The sequence below is a fragment of the Vipera berus genome (assembly GCF_964194415.1).
Source record: "Vipera berus genome assembly, chromosome: Z".
NCBI classification, from domain to species: domain Eukaryota; kingdom Metazoa; phylum Chordata; class Lepidosauria; order Squamata; family Viperidae; genus Vipera; species Vipera berus.
Window position 1 is genome coordinate 7,227,044 of NC_138205.1, and position 21,533 is coordinate 7,248,576.

General features: G+C 44.0%; 2 protein-coding genes across 2 annotated transcripts; both read right to left on the reverse strand.

Moving 5' to 3' along the window:
- Positions 1-2,281: 2,281 nt before the first annotated feature.
- LOC308678562 (olfactory receptor 6X1-like) lies at positions 2,282-5,600 on the reverse strand (the record flags this gene model as incomplete). Its single annotated transcript, XM_081345790.1, has 2 exons — positions 2,282-2,776; positions 5,049-5,600. The coding sequence occupies 2 exons, from the start codon at positions 5,598-5,600 to the stop codon at positions 2,282-2,284; spliced, it is 1,047 nt and encodes a 348-aa protein (XP_081201916.1).
- Positions 5,601-11,947: 6,347 nt separating this feature from the next.
- LOC308678563 (olfactory receptor 6X1-like) lies at positions 11,948-12,820 on the reverse strand (the record flags this gene model as incomplete). Its single annotated transcript, XM_081345791.1, has 1 exon — positions 11,948-12,820. The coding sequence occupies one exon, from the start codon at positions 12,818-12,820 to the stop codon at positions 11,948-11,950; it is 873 nt and encodes a 290-aa protein (XP_081201917.1).
- Between the last annotated feature and the right edge of the window lie 8,713 nt (positions 12,821-21,533).

Consider the following 21,533-nt stretch of genomic DNA (forward strand, 5'->3'; position numbering starts at 1 on the left):
TGATTTAATAAATTAGGCAGAAGAAACAAATGTTTAAAAACATCTAAATCCCACAGACCTACTGTCTCCTAGGCGCAGACTGCAGAGAAAATAAGGCATTACATTTCTAGCCAGCATAGCCGCAAGATTATGTGAACTGTGGTCCATGACAGGGCTTTTTGACGGGTGATACATTGGCCATACATACGATGGGTTGAACAGCACTGTAAAAAAAATATGTAAAAAAAAGTGTAAAAGTGGGTGAGGTGAAGCGGCAGCAGTGCTGCACAGGCTTGTGGGAAAGTCAGCTGTAACTGCATGTTGCCTGAGTCCTGCTGAGAGCCCAAGATCAGCATATGCAGCTCCAGCTGACTGGGGGTGGCAGGCAGCCTCGCACAGTCTTCAGGCAGAGATTCAGCTGGAGCTGTGAGAGGCATTGCCTGGGTCCTGCTGAAGGAGACAGAAGAGATGATATTAAAGGGGGTGAAGGAAGAGATGTTATTAAATGGTATGGGGGAAGAGATGATATTGAAGGGGTGGGGGAAGAGATGATATTGAAGGGGTGGGGGAAGAGATTATATTGATGGGATTGGGGAAGAGATGATATTGAAGGGGGTGGGGAAGAGATGATATTAAAGGGGGAAAGAGATGATGTTAAAGGGGGTGGGGGAAGAGATGATATTGAAGGTGGAGAAAGAAGATATTGAAGGGATGGGTGAAGAGATGATATTGAAGGGGTGGGGAAGAGATGATATTAAAGGAGGAAAGAGATGATATTAAAGGGGGTGGGGGAAGAGATGATATTAAAGGGGGAAAGAGATGATATTAAAGGGGGTGGGGGAAGAGATGATATTAAAAGGGGTGGGGAAAGATGATATTGAAGGGGTGGGGGAAGAGATATATTAAAGGGGGAAAGAGATGATATTGAAGGGGGTAGGGAAGAGATGATATTAAAGGGGGACAGAGATGATATTAAAGGGGGTGGGGGAAGAGATGATATTGAAGGGGTGGGGAAGAGATATATTAAAGGGGGAAAGAGATGATATTAAAGGGGGTGGGGGAAGAGATGATATTAAAAGGCGTGGGGAAAGATGATATTGAAGGTGGGGGAAGAGCTGATATTGAAGGGGTGGGGAAGAGATGATATTAAAGGGGGAAAGAGATGATATTAAAGGGGGTGGGGGAAGAGATGATATTGAAGGGGTGGGGGAAGAGATGATATTGAAGGGGTGGGGAAGAGATGATATTAAAGGGGGAAAGAGATGATATTAAAGGGGGTGGGGGAAGAGATGATATTAAAAGGGGTGGGGAAAGATGATATTGAAGGGGTGGGGGAAGAGATATATTAAAGGGGGAAAGAGATGATATTGAAGGGGGTGGGGAAGAGATGATATTAAAGGGAGAAAGAGATGATATTAAAGGGGGTGGGGGAAGAGATGATATTGAAGGGGGTGGGGAAGAGATATATTAAAGGGGGAAAGAGATGATATTAAAGGGGGTGGGGGAAGAGATGATATTAAAAGGGGTGGGGAAAGATGATATTGAAGGTGGGGAAAGAGATGATATTGAAGGGGGTAGGGAAGAGATGATATTAAAGGGGGACAGAGATGATATTAAAGGGGGTGGGGGAAGAGATGATATTGAAGGGGTGGGGAAGAGATATATTAAAGGGGGAAAGAGATGGTATTAAAGGGGGTGGGGGAAGAGATGATATTAAAAGGGGTGGGGAAAGATGATATTGAAGGGGTGGGGGAAGAGATGATATTGGGGTGGGGAAGAAATGATATTAAAGGGGGAAAGAGATGATATTGAAGGGGGTGGGGAAGAGATGATATTAAAGGGGATGGGGGAAGTGTGTGAGTGAGTGAGAGAGAGAGACAGAGAGAGATCCCCTTTTTGTATGTTTGCTTACTCTGCAACACTTTCCTTTTCCCCACACTTTCGCTTCCCTGCTGGCTCAATCTCTCTTTCTCTCTCTCCCTCACACACAAAAAACTCCCCTTGCTTTCTCCCCCTTCTTTCCCAGCTGCACCTGAATGGAGTGGGAGTAGGTTAAAGAGAAGAGGGGAAGAAAGGGGGAGGCTCCCCTTTTTTGTAACACCTCAGCTTCTTCCTCCTCCTCTTCCCCTCATGGCTCTCTCTCTCTCTCTTGCTCTCTCTCTCTCTCTCTTTCACACACATACACACATACACACAGAGAGACAGAGACACACACACAGAAAAACCCTTCCTGCTTTCTCCTCCTTCTCACCCTTTCTCTCCAGTCACCACAAGTTGCCGGCTGAAGCTCTGCATGACTGCCCTACAACGTGGTGGATAGGGCAAATGGGAACCGGCTGATGCTCAGCTTGTGCCACTGCACACTCCCATCTCTGCACCTTTCATTCCATGGGCCAGGTGTGCCCTGGGGCACTAGGCTTACAGAATGCCAAGTCCCAAATGAGGAAAGGCATGGTGCAACAAAACCGGACAAGGAGAGGCCCGGCAAGGTGGGGAATGGCCGGGTGTGACAAGCAAGGCTGGAGGGGTAGGGGGGCAGGGTGAGGCAAATGAGTTGCAGCTGCTGCTGCAAACCACCAGGCCCAGAGCACTCGCCGTTTCCTGTCCGTACACTGGGAGGGTGCCCAGCCAGGTTGGGTGGGTCAGGGCTGGGCGGCAGGAGCCAGTCCCTTGCCATTTCTGGGACAGCCCCGGCGGGCAAATTTGGACCCTCCCTGGCCCGGTACCTGCTGCTTTGGTGGCTCTGTAGGCAGAGCTGCAAAGTTCTCTTCTTTGCCAGAGAACTTTGCAGCACTGCCTACAGAGCCACCAAAGCTGTAGTTGAGGGGGAAACCTGCCCCACTTGTTCCACAGCCGCTTTCACCTGAGCGTTATTGCAGCAGCATTGGGCACAATACGCGAGGCAGCAAATAGCCACGCCAAGCCAAAACTGGCCATTTGTCGCCTCCTGTGCAATGCCGCTTCCATGAGGCCGTGGAACAAGTGGAGCAGGTTCTCCCCTCACCTGCCCATTTAGTACAGTTTTGGTGGCTCTGTAGGCAGAGCTGTGAAATTCTCTGACAGAGAAGAAAACTTTGCAGCTCTTGCCTATAGAGCCACCAAAGCAGCAGGTGAAGTTCTGGAGGTTCAGGGAGGCGCTGGCCTGGCATGGGAAGGACACGTCCCCCACCCTCCTGCCACCATGCAGGGTAAGGTTGCCACCCCCATCCCCACCCAGATGCCCTTGCCTCTTCTTTTTACTAACCTGCCTTTCAGCTGCATTCTGTTCTCCATTCATTTCTCAGTCTTTGTCTTGTGTCTGTGGGACTATTGGTAAAAAAAAAAGTTCCATCAGACTTTCTAACTTCTTGAGATCTCGTGAGAAGTTAGAAAGTCTCATGGAACTTATTTTAAATTGATAGTCCTACAAACACGTGGCAAAGGCTGAGAAGTGAATGGAAAAATGGAATGCAGCTGAAAGGCAAGTTAGTAAAAAAAACATTTGGGGGAGGCGAGGGCATCTGGGGAAGCAGCAACCTACCGTGTACAGCTTTGGCAGGTGTCTGGCAGGGGGAGGGAAGCAACTGGTCTACCACCATGGTAGTACCGCTGCGTTGCTTCTCCACCCCATTCACAGGACCCGCCCCACGCCTCACATGGAGCACCCTACTCCTGCTGCTCCCCCCACCCCACATGGCATCTTCTCTTCCAGCTCTAACATGTCACTTCCTCTGCTGCTATGTGGGACTAAAAGTTCAATTGATTCCAACTTTGCAAGATCTTTTTTTTTCCCATGAGAAGTTGAAATTGATTGATTGATGGATTGAAACTTTTTTTTTTTTTGCACAGGGCGGCGGAGGCCTAAAGTAAAAAGGCTTTGTAAAACCCAGCTGAAGGCCTAGGACTGGGGCGATGGCGCGTGTGCCCACAGAGAGGGCTCTGCGTGCCACCTGTGGAACATGTGCCATAGGTTCGCCACCACAGCCCTATACCATTTCAGACAGGTGGCTATTCAGTCTCTTCTTAAAAACGTCCCATGTTGGAGCATTCACACCTCCTGGAGGCAAGTCTTTCCACTGATTAATTATTCTAACTGTCAGGAAATTTCTTCTTAGTTCTGGGTGGCTTCTCTCCTTGATTAGTTTCCATCTGTTGCTTCTTGTGCTGCATTCAGGTGCTTTGGAGAATAGCTTGACTCCCTCTTCTTTGGGGCAACCCCTGAGATTTTGGAACACTGCTATCATCCCACCCCTAGTCCTTCTTTTCATTAAATTAGACATACCCAAGTCCAGCAAAAAATGTTCACTTTACTTCTGTCTGCATTTATATTTTAGGAAAAGCCAGAGATTTTTTTCTTAATGCTTTCCAAACTGCTTCTTTCACTTCGCTGTTCCTAACGGTGTAAATTAAAGGATTCAGCATTGGGACAACTATAGTATTCACCACAGAAACAACCTTCATGCTACTGAAAGAAGAGTTCTTGACTGTAGGTATTAAATAGACAAAACAGACTGACCCATACAACATGCAGACTACAACCAGTTGGGAAGCACAGGTAGAGAAAGCTCTTTGCTGTCTGGTGGCTGAAGGCATTCGGAGGATGGTCAAAATATATATATTTATATTTATATTTATATTTATTATATTTTTATACCGCCCTTCTCCCGAAGGACTCAGGGCGGTGTACAGGGCAATAAATATAAAAACGAAATACAAAAGTTAAAAAACAATTAAATATTATGCCCGAATATAAAACAATAATTAAAAGACATATTAAAACCCCAATCCTAACCCATCAAACCAGGTCAGATTGCTCGAATAAATAAGTTTTTAGATCGCGCTGGAAGGAGCAAAGGTCGGGGGCCATCCGGAGCTCAACCGGCAAGCGGTTCCACAGGTCTGGCGCGCCCACAGAGAACACCCTCCCCCTGGGGGCCACCAATCGACATTCTTTGATCGGAGGCACCCTGAGGAGGCCCTCTCTGTGGGAGCGCACTGGACAGAGGGAAGTTGACGCTGGTCGCAGGTGTTGCCATAGGTAATCCGGACCCATGCCATGTAGGGCTTTGTAAGAAAAGGGAGGACATTACCACCATCACCATAATTAAGAACCCCAGGGCTTCAATGACTCTAATATCTCCTCCTGCAATCTTCAACACTGGTCTCACCTCACAGTAGAAGTGATTGATAATGTTGGATGTACAGTAGGGTAGGTTTGGAACCCTGATTTTCTGATAAAGAGTGGAGAAAAAGCTTCCAAACCAGGCTGCTATTGATAGTTTCAGGCAGACCCCAGAGGTCATGATGGTGGCATATCTCAAAGGATGGCAAATGGCTAAGTATCTGTCCAAGGATATAAAAGTGATGATAAAATATTCCGTGACTCCAAAAAAGAAGTAAAAATACAGCTGAGTAATGCAACAGTTGAAACAGATGGAATTCTTTGCCGAGAGATAGTTGACCAGCAATTTAGGGATAAAGGTTGTGGTGTGTCCAATGTCAATGCAAGAAAGGTTGCTAAGGAAGAAATACATGGGCTTCTGGAGACGGTGGTCCACAATTACCATGACAATGATGAGCCTGCTGCCTATCAGACACAGGATGTAGATCAGAAAGATGCTTGCATACATCACATTTTCCATTCCCCAAACACATGGCAATCCAACAAGAAAAAATTCAGTTATTCTGGAACAGTTGGTCAAGTTCATGTTCCCCTTCTGTTACAAAGAGACAAAATATGAAACCTTCCTCAAAACAACATTTAGTTACATTTCAAAAAACACTTTTGAGACATTGCTGTTGCAATTGGAAATTAGAAAAGAGAATGTAACATGAGGGGTCCTGGGTGCTCTCTGAGCATGCTTGTTTTCTTACAAATCTTTCATTACCCTAACTAGATAACATCAGCAGTGTTAGAGTGTTGCTAGCACTGATGATGTTACCTAGTTGGGGTAAAGGAACATCTGCAAAAAAACAAGCAAGCTCAGAGAGCATTTCAACCCTGAGCTACAAATAGTCTCCTTCATTGATAAAACGTAACATGACATGACATGACTGACATAACATAACACAGCATAACAACTCAGAGAATATAAGAGACACAAAGTTGATTAGGGGACTGGAGACAAAATCATATTTTATTATTTTTATTTTATTTTAATTCCATTTATATCCCGCCCTTCTCCGAAGACTCAGGGCGGCTTACGAGCTTAGCAGTAGCCTTCATTCTATGTATATGCCTGCTTATTAGGGCTTTCACACACACCCCAAGCGGCATTATTACAAAGTCAGCTTATTGCCCCCAACAATCTGGGTCCTCATTTTACCTACCTCGGAAGGGTGGAAGGCTGAGTCAACCTTGAGCCTGGTGGGATGCGAACCTGCACTAATTGCAGGCAGCTGGTGTTACTTAAGGAGGCATTAGCCCACTGCTCCACCAAGGCTATTTCTAGTCCAATGAAGAAAAGGATGACAGGTGCCATGATGACAGGTAGTCTTCCAATATTGAAGGGCTGTCATAGAGAAGAGAAGGTAGATCGTTTCTCCAAAGCACTTGGAGGACAGGACAAGAAGTAACGGATGGAAAATTTTCAAGGAGAGATCTATCCTAGAACTAAGAAGAAATTTCCTGACAATGAGAGCAATTAATCAGTGAAACAACCTGCCTCCAGAAGTTGTGGGTGCTCCATCACTGGAGGTTTTTAAGAAGAGATTGGACAACCATTTGTCTGAAATGGTATAGGATTTCCTGCCTGAGCAGGGGGTTGGACTAGAAGACCTCCAAGGTGCCTTCCAACTCTGTTATTCTATATCCTGTAAGATTTTATTTTCAAATCAAGTTAAGGACAGTTGTGCATACTTAGGATTTTAAATGAGACATTTTAATATAAATTTTAGAATACGAGTTATGACTTCTAAATCTCCATCACTGGAATCCAAAACTTATGAGGCCCAAAAAACAAAAATACTATTAGGGCTCAATGTGGTGTCTGAAATTTGCATTTGTTATTTCCAGATTCTTAAATACATGCTGATATTTTGGAAGAGAGTAGTAAAATACTGAAAAACAAAATAAGGGAAGTGATAGAAAAATTATGAAAAAGAAGAAGAATCTCTACGGATGACATGGAGACACTGACAGCTGGCTGAGAGAAAATGTATTTAGGTGAATGAATACAAGTACAGGGAGAAAGTTATGAAAGTATGGAAGATTACATTGTGCAATAAGGTGAATATTATCAGAGATTCTCAACAAATGAGAATGTAAAGTCACCTGATAGAGAGAATGGGATTCATATATGGTCCACAAATGCATCCACCAATGGAAAGAGATTGAAAATTTAGATAATGGAGATAAAGGTAAATAAATGTTTATAGAAACATGAAAACCAAGATGTTTCCCTCTGTGGGCAGTTAGTTTTGTGTATATGCTAGAAACTAATCCTTACTTTCCTGGTGTAATTCTGTTCCATATGCTTCTTCTATGGATCTAAAGATCTCTCCATCCTTACCTTGACTTGTTCTTTCTTTATTGTCTGCTTTGTTGTCCCCAAATATCTTTCACTCCAGCTCTCTATTCATTCATCAAGACAATGTTTTGAAGAACCACAGAAAAAAATTTGTGAAATTCTGTTCCAGGTATTTGTTCTATAAAACATGGACCTAAAGATCTCTCCAGTTTTACCTTGACTTTTTGTTCCATTACCTGTTTTGTGGGCTTCACTTCATCTGTCCAGGAGGATCTGTCCAGACTCGAATATTGGGCGCTATCTAACACAATGAAATTCAGTGGTGAAAAAAGTAAGGTTCTACACTTAGGCAGGAAAAATCAAATGCACAGGTATAGTATAGGTGGTAGCTTGCTCAATAGCAGTAACTGTGAGAGGGATCTCGGAGTCCTAGTAGACAATCATTACAAAATAAGCCAGCGGTGTGCTGCAGCGGCCAAAAAAGCCAACACAGTGCTAGGCTGCATTAACAGAGGGATAGAATCAAGATCACGTGAAGTACTAATACCACTTTACAATGCCTTGGTAAGGCCACACCTGGAATACTGCATCCAGTTTCGGTCACCACGATGTAAAAATTATATTGAGACTCTAGAAAGGGTACAGAGAAGGGCAACAAAGATGATTGGGGGACTGGAGGCTAAAACATATAGGGAACGGTTGCTGGAGATGGGTATGTGTAGTTTAATGAAGAGAAGGGTGAGGGGTGACATGTTAGCAGTGTTCCAATATCTCAGGGGCTGCCACAAAGAAAAGGGAGCCAAGCTATTCTCCAAAGCACCTGAAAGTAAGACAAGAAGCAATGAATGGAAACTAGTCAAGGAGAGAAGCAACCTAGAACTAAGGAGAAACTTCCTGACAGTTAGAACAATTAACCAGTGGAACAACCTGCCTCCAGAAGTGGTGAATGCTCCAACACTGGAAGTTTTTAAGAAGAGACTGGACAGCCATTTGTCTGAAATGGTATAGGTTTCCTGCCAGAGCAGGGGGTTGGACTAGATGACCTCCAAGGTCCCTTCCAACTTCTTCTTCTTCTTCTTCTTCTTCTTCTTCTTCTTCTTCTTCTTCTTCTTCTTCTTCTTCTTCTTCTTCTTCTTCTTCTTCTTCTTATTATTATTATTATTATTATTATTATTATTATTATTATTATTATTATTATTATTATTATTATTATTATTATTATTATTATTATTATTATTATTATTATTATCTCTATTCATTCATCAAGACTATGTCTTCAAGAACCACAAAATATGATACACTATGTGTTGAAGGGGAAATGGTAGACTTTTTGAAAAAATATTTTCTTTGACATTTAAAGAACCTACAGCAGATTGCATCACAGAATCTTTCTTTAGTGATTCTATAAAGAAGCTTGGGAGACAGTCTCTAAGGATATTTGCCTTTAATTTCCCTTGAGGATCCATGCACGATACCTGGAATATACTGAAGGCTGAAATCCCTTGGATCAAACTTCATGTGCCATCCCAAGACAGGAGGTCCTCTCGAGCCAATCCAATAAGGATAAACTGCAACTCATTTATAGTTGGTCTAATTCACGCTCCCACACAACTACAAAATAAAAAGGGAAATGTAATGCCTTTTCTGATGCAACACTTCATTTTCTAGAAGGTTGTGAAACCATCTCTAGAGATATTTATCTCTCAATTATCATAAGAATCCATAGACCAGTGGGTCTCCAAACTTGGCCCTTTTATGACTTGTGGACTTCAACTCCCAGAATTCCTCAGCCAGTTCTGGGATTTTGTGATAATTTAGCTAACTGACTAGATATCATTCTATATGGCAGTAGAATATTTCTCAAGAGAAGAAGTTCCAAAATATGGGATTTGAACGGTCACAGTAAATAAGTTCAAATGTTCAATAAAATGGTAACATGCCTAGACCTGAAAAAGTGTTACACATAGAAAGATCCTTTTTAGGGGTCAAAGTTCACACTCTGCTCCAGGAAACTTTTTTCTGTTCTGCAGCCAACAAGAGGTTTCTGATTTCCATTTTCTAATTTCTGATTTCTCCACTCCTTCTGATTTTCTGATTTCCATTTATTCTTCTAATAGAAAATGTGTGCGTTTGTAACATTTGGAAAATTCCGCAGGTATACTGCTCTGTGTGTAAATGATACTACTCAGGGAATAGGTGGACAAGAATCTTAAGAATTATTTTCTTCCTCTCTCCTTGATATCCTTCCAATATTTCTCCACAATAAGTGGTCATTATATACCGCCCTGAGTCCTACGGGAAAAGGGCGGTATATAAGTCTAATAAAGATAAAGATAAAGGTTTGTGACTGACCCAAGATCACTCAACAGTTTCCATGACAAAGGAGGACGTGAACATCTGTGTTTCTATTCCTAGCCCAACATGACAACCAATGTACCATATTGTGTTAGTGTACAGCAGACACAAGGCCCGGGGGCCCGATCCGGCCCGTGAAGTGGTTTCATGCAGCCCGCGAAGCCATCCTGGAAACAGTGAGGGAACGGCCCCCGCTGCCTTGGCCCTGGCCCAGAGACCCTCCTCCTGCCAGAGACCCTCAGATCTGTCCCACTCCTGCCCAGGCCCCCATAGGCACCCTTGATGCGAATGACCTAGAGCTGGCCACACCCACCCAGTAGGCCATATGCACTCTAACCACGCCTACCCAGTAGGCCACACCCACCCTGGCCACACCCACCCAGCCCCTTGAGGGCAACCGCAATGCTGATGCGGCCCTCAATGAAATTGAGTTTGACACCCCTGGTGTACAGCATATCCAAGAATTCCAATCTAAGCAAGCAGCTTACAGAACATATTTTATTGAACATATCAAGATACAGAATCAATGCATTATTATAAATGCAATAACCTAATTGGTATGGAAAAACTCACACTCCAATCTTCATCAATAGTTACCTAATCAAGATTGAATTGAATTCAAAAGCTGTAATTCCAAATACATGATCAGGGGTCATTCACTATATTCCCTATTTTATGCTTATAGTACTAAACCACAGTAGCTCTCCTACAATCCTTTTATCACAGGATTATCACATAATTGCACATGAAAAGAACAAAAACTTCTGCTTGTCACCTACCCTGTTGCCCATTGATTTCTCCACCTTCGCTAAAGTAAGCTTGTCAGAGAATACCTGCATGTTATCATTGGAAATGGATTGTGAATAGAGTTGTTCTTCCTAACTTCTCAACAAAATCCTATGCTATGAGATTTGGGACAATTCAGGGATATCATATAGAAGGATAAATTCATTTAAGGAAATCAGAAACAGAAAGTATATTATTAACCCAATGAACAAAGGGATATTGAATATGTAGAAAGATGTCCCAGAATTCTTCTAAACATGACTTCATTGTTTAAAAAAATAATTCTCAGGTCCAATAAGGCAGATTGGAAGCGAGAGAATCCAATTAGGACAAAAGAAAACATAATTTTACTAGAAAGAGGTAGGTCCAGGAGTCTCGCAAAGATTATGGATGTTATAGACGTCTGAAATTGGGATGGAACCAAATTGGGGTGGTTGATTTAAATGTAAAGCTAATTTTTTTAAAAAAGGGAGAGGGAATTCTACCAGACAGAAATGATAAAATGTTGCAAACAAGATAGGCAGCCGTGGATGTTTAATTCTAATTAGCTCTATATTCATGAAATTTGTTGAATTTTAGTAGTTGCCATCTTTTATCATACATTTATGAGAAACACCACTTTCTTCCCTACCATCTTCAAAATCAACAGGAGTTTGAAGCTTCATGTTTCCTAGCATGAAAGATGGAGACTACCAAATGCTTTAGAAAGTCACTTTTCAAGTCAAATCATGATCTTTTAGGCCAAGGCTGGCATCTAAAAAGTATAATAATAATAATAATAATAATAATAATAATAATAATAATAATAATAATAATAATAATAATAATAATAATAATAATAATAATAATAATAATAATAATAATAATAATAAGAAGAAGAAGAAGAAGAAGAAGAAGAAGAAGAAGAAGAAGAAGAAGAAGAAGAAGAAGAAGAAGAAGAAGAAGAAGAAGAAGAAGAAGATGGAAGGGACCTTGGAGGTCATCTAGTCCAACCCCCTGTTAAGGCAGGAAATCCTATACCATTTCAGACAAATGGCTGTCCAGTCTCTTCTTAAAAACTTGCAGTGTTGGAGCATTCACAACTTCTGGAGGCAGATTGTTCCACTGATTATTGTTCTCACTGTCAGGACATTTGTCCTTAGTTCTAGGTTGCTTCTCTCCTTGATTAGTTTCCATCCATTGCTTCTTGTCCTGCCTTCAGGTGCTTTGGAGCTTGACTCTCTTTTCTTTGTGGCAACTCCTGAGATATTGGAGTATGGCTATCATGTCACCCCTGGTCCTTCTTTTCATTAAACTAGACAAACCCAATTCCAGCAATCGTTCTTTATGTGTTTTAGCCTCCAGTCCTCTGAAGCATAGGATTGCTTCTCCAAAGAGATCTACGTTTTAGGGAAAGCTGGAATCCTTTTTCGTAATGCTTTGCAAACTGCTTCCTTCACTTCATTGTTCCTAATGGTGTAAATGAAAGGATTTAACACTGGAGCGACTATGGCGTTCACCACAGAAACAGACTTGATTACACCAAAGGAAGAATTCTTGACGGTTGGTCTTAAGTAGACAAAAAAGACTGATCCGTAGAAAATGCAGACTACAACCAGGTGGGAAGCGCAGGTAGAGAAAGCCCTCTGCTGACTGGTGGTTGAAGGCATTCGGAGAATGGTGCAAATGATGAAGAGGTAAGAAATGAGGGTGAAAAGCAGGGAGGACATCACCACAAGCATAGTAACAAGGAAGCCAAGAACTTCAATGACATCTATATCTCCACCTGCGATTTGTAACAGGGGTCCAACATCGCAGAAGAAATGATCTATAATGTTGGAGGCACAGAAGGGAAGGTTTGCAATCATTACTACCTGGTAAATTATGGAGGAAAAACCTACAAACCAGGCGGTTATTGCCAGTTTAAGGCAGACCCCCGAAGTCATGATAATGGCATATCTCAAAGGATGGCAGATGGCTAAGTATCTGTCCAAGGATATCAAAGTGATGATGAAAAATTCAGTGACCCCAAAAAGGAAATAGAAGCACATCTGTATGATGCAGCAATAAAAACATATGGAATTACTACCAGAGATATAATTGATCAACAACTTAGGTATGAAGGCTGTGGTATGCCCAATGTCAATTAAAGAAAGGTTGCTAAGGAAGAAATACATGGGTTTCTGGAGATGGTGATCTATGCTTACTATTATAATAATGAGCCCATTGCCCATCAGACAAAGGAGATAAAGCAGAAAGACATTGGCATACATCACCCTTTCCATTCCCCAAATACTTGGCAGTCCAACAAGAATAAATTCAGGTGTTCTTGTACAGTTGGTCAGATTCATGTTTCCTTGTGTTGTGGTGGCTCAGTGTTAAGATGCTGAGCTTGTCAGCTGATAACTTGTGGATTTCAGTTCACAGAGTTTGCCGTTTCTTTGCATCCTAGGAGAGCAACATCTGCCACTGCTTAGGATATTGAACTTTCAACCTTCCAAGTGGGAGGTGAGTGTCTTCACCACTAGGTCGCCTCACCGAGCATCCTCATTCTACACAACAGGTGCCTAAAAAGCTCTCCACCCATCTCTTGAATTGTTCTTCCTTCATTACCTGCCTTGTCTTCTACAAATACTTTTCATTCCATTTCTACATCCATTTAGAAAGACAGTGTTTTGAAGAGACCATAGAAAATAATACATAAGTGGAGGGTGAAATGGTAGTCTTACTGAGAAATATTTTCTATAACTTTTAAAGAAAATAACAAAGTAACAGCGTTAGAAAGGATATTGCAGTTCTTCTAGTCCAAACCTGTGCTCAAGCAGGAGACCTTTTACCATTTAAGATAAATGGTGTCCAATCTTTTTTTTTTTTTAATAAACCTCCAGTGATGGAGCCCTCACAACTTCTGGAGGCAAGTTATTCCACTGATTAATCATTGCGTCAGAAATTTCTTCTTAGATTCTAGGTTGCTTATCTCCTTGATTAGTTTCCATCTGTTGCTTCTTGTCCTGCCCTCAGCTGCTTTGGAGAATAGCTTGACTCCTTCTTCTTTGGGGCAACCCCTGAGATACTGGAACATTGCTAAAAATATTTAGCAGATTTCATCATAGAAAGTTTATTTACTGATTCTCTACAGGAACTTGGGAGACAGTGTCTAAGGATGTTTGCTTTAATTTCCCATGAGTATCCATGCACTACACCTACAATATATTCAAGGCTGATATCATTTTGGAGGCAAACTTCAAGTGCCATCCCAAGATAGGAGGTTTTCTGGAGGCACTCTGGAGGCACACCAGCAAGAATAAACTGTGCAAAGATAAACTCTTTTATAGTTGGTTTAATTCCCATTTCATTTCAGCTGCAGAAACTGAAAATTTAAAACTTTCACTAATGCAGTGGTTTATTTTCTTCGGAAACCTAAGACACCATTTGTAGATATATTTTTTCTTTAAATTCCCATAAAAATCCATAGACTATGTTTAGAATAGAATAGAATAGAATAGAATAGAATATTTATTTATTTATTTATTTAATTAATTAAATTTTTATACCGCCCTTCTCCCGAAGGACTCAGGGCGGTGAACAGGGCATATCTTAAAACTACAAAAGTACAAAAGTTAAAAAAGAATTAAATTATTGCCCACAATAAAAACAATAAAATATATATATAAATATTAAAACCCTAAGTAATTCCCCATCAGGCCAGGCCAGCTTGTTCAAATAAATGGGTCTTTAACCCGCGCCGGAAGGAGCGGAGATCCGGTGCCATCCGGAGCTCAACCGGCAGCTGATTCCACAAAGCCGGAGCGCCCACAGAGAAGGCCCTCCCCCTGGGGGCCACCAGTCGACATTCTCTGACTGGAGGCACCCTGAGGAGGCCCTCTCTGTGGGAACGCACGGGGCGGAGGGGAGTCGACGCCAGCAGCAGGTGGTCCCCGAGGTATTCCGGACCCATGCCATGTAAGGACTTAAAAACCATCACTAAGACCTTGAACCTCACCCGGAAGACAACTGGTAACCAATGCAGCTCGCGGAGCAAAGGTGTAACATGGGAGTACCGGGAAACTCCCAAGACAACTCTCGCGGCCGCATTCTGTACCAGTTGGAGCCTCCGAGTGGTCTTCAAGGGAAGCCCCATGTAGAGAGCATTGCAATAGTCAAGACGAGAGGTCACGAGCGCATGAGTGACCGTACACAGGGCATCCCGGTCTAGATAGGGCCGCAACTGCCGCACCAGGCGAACCTGTGCGAAAGCCCCCCTGGTCACGGCTACTACATGATCTTCTAAGGTAAGCCGTGCATCCAGGAGGACTCCCAAGTTGCGAGCCCTATCTACGGGGGGTAAAAACTCACCCCCCATAGAAAGTGGTGGAACGTTTTGAATGTCTCGGGATGCCGGAATGTACAGCCACTCAGTCTTGTCAGGGTTGAGTTGAAGTCTGTTCCTCCCCATCCAGACCCGAACCGCCTCCAGGCAACGGGACATCACAGCGAGGGCATCACTGGGGTGGTTTGGGGTTGAAATGAAAAGTTGGGTATCATCAGCATATTGATGATACCCAACTCCAAAACCACGAATGATCTCACCCAGCGGTTTCATGTAGATGTTGAACAGGAGAGGCGAGAGAACCGAACCCTGAGGAACTCCACAAACGAGAGACCTAGGGGCCGATCTCTGCCCCCCTGCCAACACCGACTGTGAATGTCCCAGGAGATAGGAGGAGAACCACCGAAGAACTGTGCCTCCCACTCCCAATCCCCTGAGACGCCGCAGCAGGATACCATGGTCGATGGTATCGAAAGCCGCCGAGAGGTCTAATAGGACCAGGACAGAGGAATATCCCCTATCCCGGGCCCTCCAGAGATCATTCACCAGAGCGACCAATGCCGTCTCCGTGCTGTACCCGGGCCTGAAACCCGATTGGTACGGGTCCAGATAATCCGCTTCATCCAGGACCAGAGGGAGCTGATGCGCCACCACACTCTCAACAACCTTCGCAAGAAAGCGAAGGTTGGAGACTGGACGAAAGTTGTTCAAGACAGCTGGGTCCAAGGCAGGCTTCTTGAGGAGAGGTCTCACCACCGCCTCCTTCAAGACGGTGGGGAAATTACCCTCACTCAAGGAAGCAGATATCACCGCCTGGAACCAGCCTCGTGTCCTCTCCCTGGCTGCATAAACCAGCCAGGAAGGGCACGGATCCAATAAACATGTGGTGGAGCTCAACCTCCCCATAATCCTGTCCACTTCATCAGGGGTCACAGAATCAAACTCTTCCCAGATAACATTGACAAGACCGCCCGTGTCCTGATCGTCAGACTCTGCCCAGCTGGAGTCCAAACCGGTCCGAATCCGAGCGATTTTATCCGACAGATGTTGACCAAACTCCTCGGCACGACCCTGCAAGGGATCCTCCCTCACCTCCTGATTAAGGAGGGAGCGAGTCACCCTAAACAGGGCGGCCGGGCGATTATCTGCGGACGCGATGAGGGCGGAGAAGTAATTACACCTCGCTGCCCTCATCGCTGCGAGATAAGACCTAATATAGGTTCTTAACCGCAACCGGTCGGATTCGGATCGGCTGGACCTCCAGCAGCTCTCTAGGCCCCGTTTCCGACGCTTCATCTCCCGGAGCTCCGCGGAGAACCATGGAGCTCGATGGGATCTGCACCGGGTCAGGGGCCGCAGGGGTACAACTTGGTCCAGTGCCTCAGTGGCTGCCCTTTCCCAGGCTTCCACTAAGGCATCCGCCGAGCTGTGAGCGACGGAGGCAGGTGGGGATCCCAGCGCTGCCTGGAACCCGAGAGGGTCCATTAAGCGTCTGGGGCGGTACCATCTAGTTGGTTCCACATCCCCACGGTGGGGGGTGGCAAGACGGAAGACCAGCTGCAGGAGGTGATGATCGGTCCATGACAGGGGCATAATAAATGGAGAGCCCCCACCAAGATCATCCAACCACCGTCCAGATAAAAAAGCCAAGTCAAGGGTGTGGCCTCCCTCATGAGTTGGTTCAGAAATTACCTGCGTCAGGTCCATGGCCGTCATGGAAGCCATGAACTCCCGGGCTAACTCAGATGACCCTCCCAGGGATGGCAGATTGAAGTCACCCAAAACTAGAAGTTTGGGGAACTCAATCACCAAACCGGAGAGGACATCGAGTAGTACGGGCAGGGCTGCCGCTGTGTGACTAGGCGAAACGTACACCAGCAGCAAGCCCAACTGCGCCCCCGAACCAAACCTCAAAAAGAGAGACTCACACCTGACTATCTGAAGAACGGTGGTCTCCCGCGGACATAAGGTCTTCCTAATAACAACCGCCACTCCCCCGCCCCTACCTTGAGCCCGAGGCCGGTGTAACGCTCGGAAACCTGGTGGGCAAATGTCAACCAAAGGGACCCCACCCTCTGGACCCAACCAGGTCTCGGTGATACAAGCCAGGTCCGCATGCTCACCCTCCACCAGATCCCGCACAAGGGGAGCCTTATTAACCACGGACCTGGCATTCAGGTACACCAGCCAGAGCTCAGGAGGCTGCACATCTTCGCTCCCGGCACCTCGGGGAAGAACCAGAGGGTCGGAGCGCCTCACCGCTTGCAAACAGCGGAGACGGCCCTCCCGGTAATGATACGGCCCTCTGTCCATACACCTGCTGCCATACCCCAGTGTCGTGGGAATCGGTAATCCCACGACCCGCTCCTGAGCCCCAGATGTAACCACAACCCGCTCCCCCCGAATGCCGTCAGACCCAGGCCTGGCCTGCAACACGGTTGTATGGCCACCCCCCACAGCCAGACAACCATTACCCCCCACCCCCCTCCCCAACCCCCTAAAAAATTTGACTAAAAAATTAACCAGGGGCCTCTTATTAAATTTATATCGAGAGCCCCTGGCCTTACCCGGCCATCTCTCAGGGTCCCAATAATTGGGCCCTTCATCGAGACTGGGGATAGAAAAGAGGGCGGGACGCACCCAGGAGAGGGGGGCACCCCTGAGGGCGAGCAAGTCCGTATCGGAATATCGGTACATACAGTCCGAGCAAATCCAGAGAGGGCAGTCCAATAGTTAAAAAGTCCAACAGGAGGTTCAAAGGTAAGGAGTGGAACATTTGGGCCATCCACCAACCTACTGCCACTCGGTTGGATGCTCCCAGGGGCAGCCCACAACCCGTCCTCTCACAACGGGGCGCGAGCCTGCTCCCGGGGATGGTCCAAGATGCACACCCTGGGTGGGGCAGCACCCATAGAGCTCCCACCTCTATGGGGCTGCCGATGTAAAACAAGCCACTCTCCCACTGTGGCTTGTACCCAGGTCCGTCCCAGTCCAAAGGGGAAAAAAGGAGGCAGCTGGAGAATTAATAAGTTAATAAATAAGTTGGTAGTCCGCTATGTCGCCGCCGTTGCCACAGCCATCGTCGCTGCCGGTAAAACAGGCCAGCGGGCCTCGAAGACGCCATCATCGCCATCACCGTCGCCGGCATCACCTCAAGCAGCCGGAACCAAACGAGTCGCTGTCGCCATGGTCGTCCTCTCCACCGCCCAGAGCAGCCCGAAGACGCCGTCGCCATAACCGCCTCCGTCGCTGGAATAGAATAGAATAGAATAGAATAGAATAGAATAGAATAGAGTAGAGTAGAGTAGAGTAGAGTAGAGTAGAGTAGAGTAGAGTAGAGTAGAGTAGAGTAGAATAGAATAGAATAGAATAGAATAGAATAGAATAGAATAGAATAGAATAGAATAGAATAGAATAGAATAGAATAGAATAGGAAGGGGCCAGCTTCCTGCTCAGGCAGGAAACCCTATATCATTTCTGACAAATGTTTGTCCAATCTCTTCTTAAAAACTTGGAGCATTCACAACTTCTGGAGGCAATGGCATGCAGATGGCATGGAATCAGTATGACTCATGTCTGGTTTTATTTGGATCAAATTCTAAGGGCCATTCTCAGAAATGGAGTCTTCTATTTATTATTAAATCTTCAAAGACTTTTTAAAGTCTCCAATAAAAGGGGGAGAAAACTGCTTGGAGATGACGCTGTAGAAGAATAATTTTCTTCCCATTTTCCTTTTTTTTCCCTATTCAGTATTCCGTAGCATTCAAGCTGAAGGTTTCCACCGTAGTATCCTCAGGACTCACAGATTAGAAACCCCACTCAGGTGAGGGGGAGTGGAATAAATCAGAAACTTTACACTTTTGTGAATTTTCCCCCCAGTCTTGGCAGCCTTAGGATGTGTGGACTACAACTCCCAGAAATCCTCAACCTGTATATCTAGTTGTTGTTATGAGGACATCAAAATCATGGCCTCTGCATCCAATGCTGTGTAGTACACAATTGTTTGTGTATGTCACACATTTTGTATGAGATCATGATATATTCAGTGTTAACTCCCCTACCCCACCACGCCCCGGCTTAATTTATTATTCATTGAAGGTGATGGTCTCCTCATTCCTAGTTGTATTTATGTGGAGACTAGAGAGTTTGCATTTCTTTGAGGGGTATTTTAATTTGCACTTTGCTCTTGTCTTTTTCTTCAAACTTAATTTACATTTGAATGTGGCCCAAGGATTTCTCGCTGCTCATACTTTGCTCAAACACACACACACACACACACACACACTTGTGCTATAGATTGTTCGAATCACTTTCCAAGATCACAAAGGAAATTGATAATAATTCCAATTTAGCCCATGCAGGGTAATATTCCACTACATTTTCATTCCAATAGCAAGGGGCTGATAAAATATAATGATATTTTTACAGATCAGATAAATTAAAGCTTCTGTCCTCAAATGCTAATCTCAAGTTAGCTAAGGAGAACCTTGGTGATCCACTTTCCCAAGTAACTGCCTTGAATAACTTATCAGTTGAAAGGAAATATTGATTCAATATTAACCCAGGAATACCTCTAAGAATATAAGTCATGCGAGGGACAATGTTCATTTTAATAAGATTAACTTTAGCCCATAGACTTAAAGGGATTTTAAGCCATATATTAAAATCATTTCAAGCCTTTCCAAAAGTTTCAATATATCATGTGAAGTGTTAAAACCACTTTACAATGCCTTGGTAAGGCCACACTTGGAATACTGCATCCAGTTTTGGTCACCATGATATAAAAAAGATGTTGAGACCCTAGAAAGAGTGCAGAGAAGAGCAGCAAAGATGATCAGGGGACTGGAGGCTAAAACATATAAAGAACGGTTGCTGGGATCAGGGATATCCAATTTAATGAAAAGAAGGACTAGGGGTGACATGATAGCAGTCTTCCAATATCTCAGGGGTTGGGAGTCAAGCTATTCTCCAAAGCACCTGAAGGTAGGATAAGGAGCAATGGATGGAAACTAATCAAGGAGAGAAGCAACCTAGAACTAAGGAGAAATTTTCTGACAGTTAGAACAATTCATCAGTGGAACAACCTGCCTCCAGAAGTTGTGAATGCTCCAACACTGGAAGTTTTTAAGAAGAGACTGGACATCCATTTGTCTGAAATGGTATAGGGTTTTCTGCCTGAGCAGGGGGATGGACTAGAAGACCTCCAAGGTCCCTTCCAACTCTTCTATTCTATTCTATTCTATTCTATTCTATTCTATTCTATTCTATTCTATTCTATTCTATTCTATTCTATTCTATTCTATTCTATTCTATTCTATTCTATTCTATTCTAAGGCCCATGGGGGTCCCTGAGGGAAGAGAAGTGGAACATGGGTTGCTTCAGGGATTGGGAAAAGCCTTGAGAGACATGGAGCTGGTGGGCCTGGTGCTTGTTCTCAGACTCTTAAGGCATCCCCCAACCCTAAGGCAACCCATGCTCTGTTTAACAACCATATCAGGGAGAAGAGGAATGGAGGTTGTTGAGCAAGGTGATGACATGGCTGTCTTACGTAATGACTATGAAGAGTTGTGACTGTAATATGCAGGCTCTATTAAGGTCATGAATCAAGTTCTTGACATAGAACAGTTCAGTTAATGACTGTTCAAAGTTACAACAGCACTGAAAAAAGTGACTTATGACCATTTTTCACACTTATGACCATTGCAACATCCTGGTGGTCATGTCATCAAAATTCAGACATTTGGCAACTGATTCATATTTATGACAGTCTCAGCATCCCGGGACCATGTGATCCCCTTTTGTCACCTTCTGACAAGCAAAGATAATGGGGAAGCCAGATTCACTTAACAACCATGTTACTGACTTAACAACTGCAGTGATTCACTTAACAACTGTGGCAAGAAAGGTCCTAAAAGGGGGTAAAAACTCACTTAACAAATGTCTCACTTAGCAACAGAAATTGTGGTCATATGTTGAGGACTACCTGTATCATATGTATGGATACATTCATTTAAGGGAATCAGAAAGAAAAATATTATTATTAACCTAATGAACAAGGCATATATTTTAGGAAAGATGTGCCTGGATTCTTATAAACCTGAGCGCATCATTTATAAAATAATTCTCAAGTCCAACAAAACTGATTTAAAATGAACACAAGCATGAAAACAAAAAAATGACAAAAGGCTACCTTGGGAGAAAAAACCCCCAAATTTTACTGGAAGATTGTTCTAGGAATATTTATCCATGCTGGCATAAAATTATGGCAATCACAGGCCTCTGATTTTGGGGAGGCCCCAGCCTGACACCAGATGGGAAGGTTGATTTAAATATAAAATGAAATTAAAAGGGGAGGGGGGAGGAAGTTTAATCAGATAGAAATATTTGTAAATGTAAAAAGCTGCAAATGAGATACACATTAGTTTATTTAGTTAGTTATTTTATTCATCAAATTTATACAGCCATCTCACCAAAAGCAATTCTGGGTGGCAAACAAGAATCAACATGAACAATAAATAAAAGCAAAAAATGTACAATATTAAAAAAAGTTATTAATAAACATCATAAAAGCGATAATACAATCCATAGAAGAGGAAGAATTTTTTAAAAGGCCACCTCAATAAGGCAGCTATCTGAACAGGTTCCCAGACACTTA